Here is a 13,451-nt window from a genome sequence, read left to right as displayed (position 1 = left end):
CCTGACTCCCTGTGCTCATTTAAAAATTCCTTGGCATATTTTGAAAAGAGTTGGGTGTATCCAAAAGTGCCCATCTGGTCAGTTCTGGCCCACCAATCACCTCCAGTCTCTAAATGACCAACCATCTCTCACCACCTCACAGCTCATGTGTGTTAAGCGGACTGGCGCAATAATGGCTGCCGTCACATTATCCAGGTTTATGCAAAGTGCTTTGAGTAGCGAGAAAAAAAACGCTGTATAAATGTCAAGAATTATTATTAAATAGGGGCTCAATGGTCAAAATGAGAGCAACATAAGTAAACTAAATCACTAAGCTTCAGGTACCTGAGCTCTTGAGGAGGCAACAGCAATTTTACCTTTCCAGATTCTCTCAGAGTCGAGCCTCTTGTCCAGCTTCTCTCACCCAGTCTTTCCAAAGTGATTTTATGCGATTGTCTTTAAAACGAGTAGAAAAGGGACACTGCAACCCCAGATGGTTCATGGAGGAAACTGGGGGCGACTTTTTAGGGACGGAGCTTTTTCTGTGGCAGATTTTCTCCGCTATTACCTACAAACTTTTTTTCTTTGTTGTGATCATTTTTTTTTTATTAAAACAGAATGTGTATGCAAAAAAAAAAGAGCCACTTAATAAGGAAATGGAGTAATCCAACGCACCCCAATCATAAAAGCCTAGGGACAATAACAAATTAGAAACAGTAGATAATGAACAGGGACCTAACCACACCGCCTGAGCAGGCTGCAAGAATGAAAAGGACAACATGAATGGGATGGGACCCGGACCACCAGGTTCAAACTGTCCGAGCCGAGGCATACCAGCTCTCGATGGACGCCACAAGCATTTTAGCAAGCGGCCCCCACATTCATACTCTCCTCTGAGAGTCACGTCTGGCCCTGTGACCCTGCCCCGGTGTCCGTAGGCCCTTTCACAGTAATCTCCTGCCTCGATGCTGCCAGGGCTGTCGTGTCCCAGAACCCTTTGTGTTTTCCTTCTTTAGATGTGCACAACACCACACAAGTGCTCCTGATATACACCAAAAGGAGCAACAGCAAGACAAGACCCCAACTCGAGTGCTTCACTCTCTCCTGGTTCGCTTAAAGAGCAGCAAACATCAGGCGTTGTACCCACGAGCTTACAGACTGTCCAACCGTGGACGCTGCCAACATTTTTTCATGAGGCAAGTGCTTAATGATTAACAAAACTCCGATAATTGAGCGCAGCCAACTCCTTCTATAAAGTTCTGGTTATCTTGTAAAAGGAGTGCAAAATTCCAGAGGGTACAAACACGCTTAACTCCTGCAGTTCAGTCATTTTGATCAAACATATTATACTATATATATATATATATATATATATATATATATATATATATATATATATATATATATATATATTGTGAGGCCAAGGGCGTGTGCAGGCACCCTAGCCTGGCACAGAGAGGAGCTCTGCACTCGCACACACGCAGGCACGGTTTATTTGCAGTTCACAGCACCAGATAAAGCTGGGCACACTCCACTCTCTGCCACCAGTCCTTCCTCCTTCACTCCGCCCGACTCTGGCCATCAAGTGGTGGTAAGAGCCCCGTTTTTACAGGGCACCCGCAAGGACTCCAAGTGCCCAACGAGCTTCTTCCAGCAGCACTTCTACTTGCAGGGGTGGCAGAAGTGCTGCCAAATAGGACCCTGTAAAAGTCCAAGGACCCCCTGGCGGTGGCCACGGGCCCCAGCAGAGTTGAGCTTCCATACTCACAAACCCCACTGCAAGCCAATGGGGCTGCCCTCGGCCGGTCTGGGGGAGAAATGGTCTTGAAAAGCCTCTCTTCCCGTGGTCCTTCCATACTCGGGGCGTCACAGCCGGTCGCCACAATATATATGAGAAATACTAAAGACACCTCAGAGGCTCGTCGTCTGCCTCACAAAGGACTGCTGTTGCTTACAGGATAACAAATCCTGGGGAAATTGAATACTTGACGTCCTGACAGTCACTTTAGGTTTGTTTCTCTTTCCTTCTACGTTGTGCTCTCTGACCCATCCATCCAAGCAGACCAGTCTCTTTATAAATAAAAGGCAACACGCCGGTCAACGACATTGCTGTGGGAGGCTTTCTGCCGTGAATCCCCCTTCAGATGCACCGAATGGCAACGGGTCCGCAGGAGCCCCTTTGATACGGACGAAGACACGGGTGAACAATAAAGGCCGAAGGAATTCATCATTTAAGCCTAAGCAAACCAATTCCTGTCCACGAGGAGACGGACTGACGGTTTCCATACTTGTGTGCTTTCTGTCGGTGATCACCGCGCTCTCCAGACCCCATAAAACAAGACACAAATCACGAGAGCACAGAGAGCTGCTCATTTCCAAGGTAGCTTCTTACAATCAAAGCCACATCTCAAAAAACAAAATGCCATCCGGAAGAATTAGTTCACGTATTTAGAGTGAAAAGCTCAAAAGGCGTAACTGCTGTTTGGTTTACTTCTTCATTTGAAGCCAAAAACTAAAAGTTATTTGTGCTTTTCAGAGAGGACTGCAGTGTCTGCTTGCTGCTACGGGGCAAAAGGGGACATTTCACATGAGCAGCTTCCAAAGGGGCCACTCCTAGTCGGACAGTTCGGAGAAGACAATGCTACCCGTATTACTCACATTGGTGACATAAATGAAATGTACAAAATCAACCGGGCCAGCCGGAATTTGTGTTTTTGTGATCGACTTGCATTGCGAGCACCGCGTTACAGAAACACGTTTAGTTTGTTGTCTTAGTGTCACAAGTTAAAATCTGAGCCCATCTTGAAGTGCTTTTGAGTGAGCCAAATAGCAAAGTAATAATAAGATGAGGACGACGACGACAACGAAGACGAAGAAGGATACATTTATATAGTGTCTTTCAAATACTCAATGCACTTAATCGAGAGAAAAAAATTCACGTTAACACAATGAAGTGCGAACTCCAAAGACTCTCATAGCACGCGAGACCCCCAGGAGCCCAGTCTCATAAATTCAACGTCTACTGTCCCCCCCTTTTACCAACAGGTGTTGCTCCAAGGACTTCAGAAGGAAGTATTCACCATGGTGGCAAACCAGCACTTGTTTCCTTCGTCTGTGAAGACAGCGTTTTGTTCATCTTCCCCTCAATGTTGTATTTCAGAGAGGGTTTCTCTCCCCTGACTGGGGTTCAAATTCCTGCTTTATGTCTCTTTCTTTTGATTTATGCTGATGTTACCATTTTTTTTGCATTTCCTATGACTGTGTTAGGCCCCATGTGCGTTTGTGGGTAGTTTCCCCCTGCCCATCATCATAATGGACTGGCCACAGCCCTATAAACGCAGGGGCAACCCACAGTTCCTTGCGGTTCATTTCTGCACTTTTTATGAATTTCTGAATTATTGGACCTGCGCTCTGCTCTGTTTTTTGACTCTTGTTTCACTTAGCAGTGGCACTTGTGCTTTCCGGAGCTTCAATGTGTAACGGGGTCTTTACTGGTATACAATACCATACCATACCATACTATACCACCTGCAGCAGAGCAGGTCCAGGCCCAGCCAGTACTTGGATAAGAAACCATCTAGGAAAAGGCTCGGCTTGTGCTGGCGAGGCCATCAGGGGATGCTTGCTCTGTGGTCGGTGTGTGGATCCCAATGCCTCGGAGCAGTGACGAGGACAATGTGCTGCTAAAATGGCGCCGTCCTTCAGATATGGTCCTGACTCTGTGTGGTCATAAACGATCCCCGAGCATCTTCCATCAAGAGTAGGGAGTTTCCCAATGTCCAGGCTAAACTGCCCATTAGGGTCTGGTCATCCTGGAGCCACCTCTAACTGGCTAATTATCTCTCCTACCCCTTCACCTCCTAATATGTGGTAAGTGTACTGGTTCAATAATGGCTGCCATCACATCATCTAGGTGGATGCTGCCGAAGCGGCTCCCTCCTTGCTATATAAAGTGCACTGAAAAACGCTATATAACTGCGATGCCATCTTCTTTTCTGAAAATAAATCTTGTACATATAAAGATTCTAGGTTGCCCTCCGTGATACTTGCTGGAGCTTTGGACAGGATATCCCCCTCTCGTGGGGTATTTTTGGAACTTTTCGGGATTTACATGCTTGGGAACTCTCAAATTCGTAACACTCATGATGCATGTGAGTGGACTGAGTAGACACATGAACTTCCACCATGGAAGCTATGGATGGCATCCGTCCGTTTCTTAAAAACACATTTTCAACACTGACACGGGCATAGAGACTAAAGACGATTCAATGTTCATTACTCACAATTGTCTGAACATATTTCAGATGCCAATGCATTTAAAAATAAAAACCTGTAGACCTTAAAATGTCCATTTAACATTATTATGGGCACACAGGGTCAAGTTATTTCCATATTCTAGTCCTAGGTAACTGCTGCTACTAGGTTTAATCCAAATGTTGATGTCAAAAGTGTGAATTCCACCATCTCCTAGATAAGGCAATGCAGAGGTACAACTGAAAGTCACTCGATTCTGATTTTTGGCTCATATATGACTTTTTTGGTTTCACTTGTTTAACAAGCAATCCAAATCTGATATGAGTGCATACAGATACACACCCTGAGCACAATACATACCAACAGCATGCCAGTTACTTCACTTTAGTTTCGACGCCTGTGAATTTGTCAGCCCGCGATTGCAAGAATGAGGAAAAAAAGAAACCAAAATTCCATAGCTGTTGCATTAGGCACAATTGTCGCTGCCAAATCTGTTGGCAGGAACCTGTGAACATGCGAGAGAAGCCAGGACTGACGAGAGCGAGACAGGGAGGGTATGGGTGAATGTCCAGGGGGGCTTCAATTACCTGCGATAACATCTGCACTCAAGACCCTTAGAAAAATATATGCTTGAGGTATGCCACTTCCATCAGAAAATGACTTCTAAAACCCTATAGGCTGGCAACAGTCGTCCCAGAAGTCCAAGCGCCCTTCACTGTAGAACCAAAAATCTAGGAAATGGCATCAGAGCTGACGCATCTTCTCACATATCTTGGGATATCACTTGGTTCTTATCTTCCCATAAACTATGGAAGTCATGAAATGAACAATTAAAAAACAAATGACCTCCGACCAGATACTATCTTGTAGGAAATTATTTAACAACTGCATGTCTTACATAAGGCACAATAAATGTGAAGGCGTCCGTCTTTGACATCACAAGCTTGTTGAGGGGCAGCGAGACCTCATGCAACACACCCCTCAGATTTCTTAATCTGCTGCAACATCTTTCTTATGCAGTCTATCGGCATGTGGCATTGGTGCTGTAGTACGTCTCATTAGGGGCCATGCAGTGATCTAGCGCACTGCCACACCCACCATACGACGAGGCGACACAGCGATACGATGAAAGTTCCAAAAACAGTTAGCTAAGATTGAATACATTTAGATTTATGTGATCAAACGTCAGTCACACTGAAATCGCATCTGCCTGTTGTCACACAGTGGGTCACCCTCCGGGCTCTTCTGAGGTATGCTCTACCATGTCAGGTCAGGAGGGAGCCACTGGCACTAAACTTCTCCTCTTTTATTCCCTCTACAATGCCAAGATGGCGGCCAGTGAGGGCAATTCACTCTGTCCCTTCCGGTCCCTGCACAACATATCCTGCGGTTTCCCAGTAGGAGACGTCACTTCTTACCAGAATGTCCTGCTGCACGGAGCTTCTGCTCACAGTGACAACGGCAGGCTTTGCTAGCCATGATAGGTCCCCGAGACAAGAACCCCGATTTTTCTTTTATTTTGATGCCATTGGGCACCTTTTGTTTATTCATCCGACCTGATTAAACAGGGACCACTTGGTTGGCACCCCAACATTTTCAACTTGTGGGACTGCAATTCCTTCCATCGACCACACTGTACCACATTATAAAAGTAGTCCAAGCTGAAACGTTCAGACTCCATATGATGTTTAGCTGTTGACACTGCTGTGAAGAGATCGGACGTGTGTCACATACGGTATATGTAGGAGGGGGGACAGACAGACAACTATATAATAGACAGACAGATATGAAAGGCGCTATATAATAGACGCAGTCTGAATGTAGCTGTTGATGAACAGGAACGGACAAAGTGTGCTAAGCAGAAGAGGGCGAGTTCCCCGGGAGTGTGTGCTGTGCTTTTAGGGGCCGAAGGCGGCATCATGGCTGCAATCCCTTTGCCCGTTCTGGGACTCATTAACTGCCTCGCTTGTTAGCCTCTTTGCCTTTTTCTTCAGCGCACACACAGTTTGTTTGCCCTTGGAGGGTCCACCAGTCAACTGTTGATTCTGTTAACCCTTTGTTTCCAAAGTTCAACAACACTTCTGCTGCCTCCCAATTGTAATCACGAGCAGTCCATTTACAGATAAGGCAGTTACACCGTACGTAGAATTAACGTCTATTTAGGAAACAAACGGCATTTGTTGTGTGCCCGCCACATAGCCTTTGCATTGTGAGGACCCTCCTGGCATTGTCTGACTTGTTATTAGAGATTTCTAACTGGCTGACAATGACAGAAAGGAGCAGATTGTCTTATTAGGAGCAAAAGAAAACGGAGAATGAAAGATCAGCACAACAACCTGAGAAAAACCTTCTAATCCTTTTATTTACTGAATCCATTTAATCCAATTTTGAGTCACAGCTTTGCCAAAGCCTACCCTGGCAGCATCAAGCAGTCCTGAATGGGGCTCAGGCCAATGACACTCATGCGGTGTACACACACACACACACCACCATTCACATCAAGGCAATTCAGGGTTGGCCATTTAAAACACTTGCACGTCTTCAGCATGCGACACGAACGCCGGAGAGTCCAACGACAAACCTGCACTGACGAGGAGAGAGCATGCAAGCTCTGCACAGACGACGGCAGCAGGGTCGGGACTTAAAACACGTGAAAAACATTGAAATGTCTATTGGGGAGAAGACGAGGCAAACAATAAGAAGTCTGACAGGAGAAGAGCAGCACTCCCCGGCACTGGCCGACACTCATCCAGGTTATTCTTGGGTGGTCTGTGACCACACAAATGGTGAGGAAAGCCGAGTTTGGCAAAACATCATTCACGGCGTCTTCAAGATTAAAAGCACATTAAGAGGCAGTTGAGGTCATTATGTAATTATTTTCAGAAAAGTGGGCTGAACGGGGAAAAGTGACTGGCCAGGCTACCATGACTTTGGGGGCCTGTTGGGTTCACCTGCGTTCTCGGAGGGACTCTATTTGAAGAAATCAATTTATTCCCAAATTGGGAAAATAGGTTATTAGTTTTTTCATAATTATATCTTTGACTGACACCCTCGTCCAGCTTACGTGATCAGCAAACAGTACAACCGACCCAACAGGTTACAGAATTTAACACAAGTGGGTTAAAGCAGCAGCTCGGGGTCACACAGCCCAAACCAGAAACTCTGCGTCTTTTGCCCCCACACCACCCTACCTGGGCAGACCAATGACTCCAAACTGACCACTAAAGCGAGGGTCCCTGGGGTGGGCTGGCATCCCACTGTGTGCTGGTTAACAACTCGAGCCTTTACCTGTGGAGATCCAACTTTGGACAGGATCTAAAAGGTTTAAAAATGGACGGGTTAAGAGAAGATCACTTTGAAAGTTAAGTAACGAGAGTCTGCCGAGTAAAACCATTAAAGGGGCAGCAGCACCCGCGGGTTTACACGAGCGAGTAAAGAGACCGAACGGACAAATGAGCCTCCAGCAGTCACCGACACAAATTCACCAGGCCTCCTTAGAAAGTGTGGAGCCACTGCCATATCGTCCTATGAAGAGCTCATTTAAAATACATCATTTACGAATGGAATTCGCAGTAGGAATAAAAATGGGCAGATAAGACTAAAGGAGATCACGCACAAGCAGCAAAGAGCAGAGGATGACTGAGTGAAGAGACTGCGGAGGAAACCGATTTGGAGGTTTGGGTGGGCAACCATCTGATCTGGTCAACTCAGAAAATGGCTGTTAAAGGAATACGCCATCCAAAAAACTATTTAAATGTGCTCCTTAGCCCCAAGTGTTTTACAGGGACAACCAAAACCTATTTACAATCTCACATCTTAATGGACAGCAAAGACTTAAAAATAACACGTCTGATAAAATACAAGGCAATGGTGGCCAATGCTGTACAAGGACAACGGCATGAAAACCGTCCAGGAAGACTCCTTGTGTCGCCGTGTCACTTATATAGCTGGGTGCTCACAATGTTCAAAAAATGTGCACTTTTTGCTAAAATATTGTTAAATGAACGTTTGTAGAATAATCAGAACACATCATAAAACAGGAAATGCAAGTCACATGGGAGGGACTGAGTTTTAAATTGAAGACCCGCCTCTCCCACTCATTCATTGGTCAAGAGTCCACTCTTCAATTCAAAACCTCGTCCCCTTGTGAAGTGCGTTTCCTGTTTATGATGTGTGTTTGATTTTTCCGGATTCATTTATTTAACAATATTTTAGCAAAGAAATGCACGTGTTTGGCACGTTGTGAGCAAACGACTGGTAAGTGACGTGTGGATTACGTGACATGAATGACGCGAGATTTTCTTCTTTCTCTGTGGATGTTTTTTTACCCGTTTTGCCGTTGTAGAACATTGCCCACCACCGACTTCTACTGTATCATAGACTCTTTCTTCGTCTTTGTTTTTCACTTGTCACTACAAAATACATTGGGGGTAATGCTGTGTTCGTGTGCAGTCATATGCGGTTTAGATGCGTTTCTGAGTCGAGAATTCCACCTGAACACCCTAGAAACTTGGAGCTCCAAGTCAGACAATTGGGAGAAAACAAAGCAAGCAGAATTCTCCTCGAGTTGCGAGGAAACGCAGACCTGTCACCTTAGTCAACTGTATAAAATAAAAACAAAATTATACAACCCAGTCGGCGAGAAATGCCATTTTGTGGGACAAATTCCATTTGGAGAGAAGTGGTGCCGGTTTCATAGTTTTTTGTTTGTTGCTCATTTCCAAGAAAAATGCAGTTTCTCTTTAATTGCTTTAAAACAAAATCAACTGCAACCTCCCATTTCTGTAAAAAGTCGAGCAGGAAACCCACATAAAGACACTGACCTGTGGAGGTTAGACATCCCAACTCGGAGCTCAGAATCAAACAACAGAATGGAAATGCAGCAGAATATGAAAAGCAATCTCATTTTTGGATGGGGAATTCCATTAAACCGATGATGACGACTACAGCGCGTAGGCAAGCCAAGTGCCTTGAGCGTACCCATCAATAATACGACGATGAGGGACACCACCACGCCAGAGCCAGAGAAGGCGAGTCTGCCCCTCAATTCCAATAAAGTGAGAAACAGCCAGAATCCCAAGAGCTCACTGCCCTTCCAAAACCACTCCTGGTCGACAGTAAGAGTAAAATAATAAACAAGCATTTCTGCAAAAGTCTTTCCGTTAAAACTGCAGATGAGGCCAAAGGTGCTTTATGTTGGGACACAAAACTTCACAACCGATTTACACTCCAATTCAACAGAAACAGCCCAAGCACGCCACATTTCCAAAATCGTTCACTGTGAAAAGCCTTGGTGTGGCTTCAACATCTCGACACACCTCAGTCTGACTTCATTCCTTGCTAAGTGCCACCCAAGGCTGCCTCTTCCCTTCCTTACGAGATGCTCAAGTCCACGGCCACGATCTTCTAACCCTTCGTCTGGATTACAAGACGACGTCTCAAATGTTTCCCTATGAAGTGAAATCCCTAAAATAATTGCGGTGGTTCTTAGCCGGCTTGCTGGCTTTGTGTTGGATGCAAAACTATCTGGAAAACTCCAATCTCATAAGGATTCCAGGGGTCAACACCACATTCGTGTCCACACGGACCACCAGACGAGGCTCTTCCCGCTGCCACAGAGCGAGCGCTCGTTTAGATTGAAGGCCATGGACTTCCCTCAGTTTGTCCGTTCTGGACACTCAGCAATCGCAACTCAACGTCGACACTAACCACGCGTGACAGGCCCACTGCTTCCTCTCATGTTCCTCGGTCCCCCGATGTCGCACACGCTTTTCTTTCCCCTCCTGTTCTCCATTCCGAGACCGTACCACGAAGCGCCTCGAAGAGCTCAGACGCGCGCCGACTGTCAGCGGCCACGGACCGGAGAGCACGTCCCCCGAAACCTTACCTTGCCGGACGGTCTTGAGCCTGACAGGACCCTTGCAGTTTCTGAGCACGGTGAGCACGTCGTAGAGCGGCAGCCCGGACACCGCCAGCCCCTCCACCTCGAGGAGCAGCTCTCCCGGCGCCAGCTTCCCTTCGACGTACACCGCTCTCTCCTCCTGGATGTCCCCCACGTAGGCGAACTCCCCGTTCTCCGCGCCGCCACACAGTTCCACGTTAAGCTCCCCACGGGAGTCCCGACTCAGACAGCACTGGTGGACCCTGCTAGTCCAGTGGTTCTTTTTCTGGATAACTTTGGCCATGGCTGGCTAAAGCAGGTGCTCCCTGTACGGTGAAAAGTCGGACACCGTCGACAAGACGCAAACTTTTATGGACGCAGAAAAGAAGGCAGGGCGAGCCATGCCGGGCCAGCCCGGCCGAGGCTTTCTGTCGCTCGCCGTCGCGCTTCCTCGTCTAGTGGAACATGATGGATTCGCGCCGCTCAGTCCCGTCCCGGGCTGCGCTCTCAGTCTCGCCGCGTCCACTTTTCCACAAGTCGCTACTTTTTTTTCCCGCTCCTTCGCTGCCTCGTTCACTCCACTTGTACAGTCCGTTTTTTTGGGGGGGTCCCACACTTGTAACCGGCTCCGCGGTCGTTGTCCTCGCTTACTCCTGCCCGGCGGTGGGAGAGCGCGGCTCCTTTAAGCAGGTACGCGGCTCTCGCCCGTTTTCTTACATTTCCTCCTCCTGCTCTGTTTGTCCCGGCTCGTCTGGATGCGAGGAAAGAGAGGTGAGCGCATGCGCCACTCTGGACGATCTGGCCGCGCCCACCCCCGGGTCCCAACGCCTGTCAAATCCGCCCTGCCGAGTCGTAGTGGAGCTGCGGGACATGCCGGCTGTTGGATCGAAAACCACAAAGAGAAGATAAAAGCGAACGCGGGCCCCCAGGGGCTTCTCTCGTACTGTTTAGTTTCGCCTGTTTGACTCTCTTTACTGGCGTTTTAAGGAGCGCTGGGGTGCTAGGGAGTCGAGGGTTATTTGTCGAACGGGCAGCCCTGTTTTTTCCTTCAATCTGTTTTTGCGGACAATGGGCAGCAAGGTGTTCATCGCGCTTGACTGAGCAGCAACGACACCTCCGTGCGTTTAGAATTCTTTTTAATATGGAAAAACGTTTGTATTGCACACGTCTGTCACAGATCTATTCGGGACCACGGAAGCCATAGTAGGCAGACAATGGGATCCAGCATTGGACGGGACGCCAGTGCCACACCGGATACATTGATACACTGCAGTTTCAGTGTCAACCTCACCCCGCCGAAATCATAGACTATTGGCAGGTGCCACGTCTGTGGCCAGACCCTAATGGAAGGACTGGCATCTGAACCAGGTCCGCCTGAGCCTGGCACCGACACTGCACACATGGAGTCTGACTCTGCGGGATCCTCTGCTATACCAAACAGGTTTAAACAATCGATGGATGGATCTGTCAAAACTGTGAAATTATTTGGGGGAAAAGGGAGACATGCTGACCCTCCAGCCATATGTTATATTGCCGATATGAGCTCATATATCATAGGAGCTAATTATATTTACAGGGTGACAAGGAGTTGGAGCCTCTTATTCTAACAGCATTGGCTGCAAGAAAAAGCGCAAATGAGTCACCAGACCAACTTGGGGTGCTCAAAGATACACAATCATGCACGCACATTAATATAATATAATATAATATAATATAATATAATATAATATAATATAATATGCTGCAGTTGTGTCTGCATAGTTTTCTCTTCTGGGTGTTCCAGTTTCTTCCAACAGGCCAAAGAAATGCAGGTTAGGTGGATGGCCAATGGTGAACTGGTCCTGATGAGTGTGTGTGTGTGTCTCTGTGTGTGTGTGTGTGTGTGTGAGTTCACTCTGTGATCCCAGGGGTTGTTGCAGCTTTGTACCTGATTCTTGCTCAGATTGGCTCTGGCTTCCTTGTGGCTTTAAAATGGATAATGTAATATAAAATAATATAATATATGGGTGGGTTTCTTCTTCTTTACCTCAGACTTGTCAGTCTCTCTGCTGAAGTCTCCGGATAAGCAGGATTGGAAAATAGAGGGATAATATAATGCGGTTGACACAGTGGGTGGCACTGCTGCCTCATGCATTAAGTATCCTCAGTTCCATTCCCCTGCCTGCTTAGGTCTTCATCAGGGCACTACCATCTTCTTCTCACATTCCAAAAGATTAAGTTAATTGGCGATTCTAAATTTCCCCCTTGTTGTGTGTGATTGGGACTTGTGATGGACTGATGCCCTGCCCAGGCTTGCTTCCTGCCTTGGATTCAGTGCTGCCAGGACAGGCACTGGCCGTCCATCACCAAAGACCCTGACTTGGACTAAGTGGGGTCTGAGAATCATATAACAAAATATTCTCAAACCTGCTAAATCCATTTCAGGGATGTTGAGGAACTTAATTCAGTCCATTTCAGGTTTCACTTGTGCACACAAGGCCATTAGACTACAGAGACCCCAATTATAACCCAGCATACACGACTGGGGATGTGGAAGTAAAGATCAGAGTGCTGAGGGGAAGGCACAGGGAGAACATGAAAGTCTACAAAGGTGATGACTGGACATAGAATTTGAACTCAGCTCACTGTATCTGTGAGGCAGCAGAACTAAACTGTGCCTCTCACAATATAATATAATATAATATAATAATTGAGGGGATTCCCTCTGCAATGGCCTAGAGCTCCGTCCAGTATTGTTCCTACCTTGCACCCAATTGCTTTGCTGGGATAGGCTCCAACTTCCCTGTGACCCTCAGGATAAGCAAGTTTGGAAAATGGATGTATAATATAATATAATATAATATAATGTGAGTGTGTGACTAACACTACCGCCTCAGCATTCTCTGAGCTTGAGTTCAAATCTCAGCCCAGTCCGTGTCCATGTGAAGTTCTCCTCCGACTGTCTATAGAGGTTTTCTCTGCTTTCCTCCCACATTCCCAGGATATGGGATAGGCCTGGGCCTCCACATTCCTGTATTAAAATGAGAAGGTTCAAAAGTCTGACTCCGGCCTCAGTATTTTTCTGTCACCAAGCCTTACCCCAGCCAGCCTCCCGACTCCAGGATAAATGAGACTTATTCAGAGTGTGACCAGTAAATCCCACCCTGGGGTTACTTCTGTGGCAATTCCAGAATTCACGTCACTTAGCCCACTCTTACTGTACAGTATATGTGATACAGGGCCCCCCCACAGGACGTCTCCACTGCTGCTACTCATCAAATTGAAGAAATCCAGCCAGCATAATACAAGCGTCATGGCTGCTCTCTAAAACTGGGGTTCCTTAAGAACTCTCTCTTGG

The 13,451-nt window shown here is 46.9% G+C and overlaps 1 protein-coding gene across 14 annotated transcripts in view; it reads right to left on the bottom strand.

Annotated features, from left to right (window-relative positions):
* The window catches only part of magi1b (membrane associated guanylate kinase, WW and PDZ domain containing 1b), a 282,325-nt gene extending 271,473 nt beyond the window's left edge, over positions 1 to 10,852 (bottom strand). For 7 of the 14 annotated variants that reach the window (XM_039770822.1, XM_039770825.1, XM_039770826.1 and 4 more), the window contains exon 1: positions 10,121 to 10,850. In XM_039770822.1, coding sequence (XP_039626756.1) covers positions 10,121 to 10,418 — 298 coding nt within the window. In that variant the 5' untranslated portion in view covers positions 10,419 to 10,850. Of the gene's footprint in view, positions 1 to 10,120 lie in introns of all 14 variants that reach the window. The other 7 variants (XM_039770828.1, XM_039770824.1, XM_039770834.1 and 4 more) reach the window with 3 other exon arrangements.
* Between the last annotated feature and the right edge of the window lie 2,599 nt (positions 10,853 to 13,451).

This window comes from Polypterus senegalus, chromosome 12 (genome assembly GCF_016835505.1).
Source record: "Polypterus senegalus isolate Bchr_013 chromosome 12, ASM1683550v1, whole genome shotgun sequence".
In the NCBI taxonomy this organism is placed as follows: Eukaryota; Metazoa; Chordata; class Cladistia; order Polypteriformes; family Polypteridae; genus Polypterus; species Polypterus senegalus.
The sequence above is the reverse complement of the archived record's forward strand: the minus strand, read 5'-3'. Positions and strand labels throughout refer to the sequence as shown.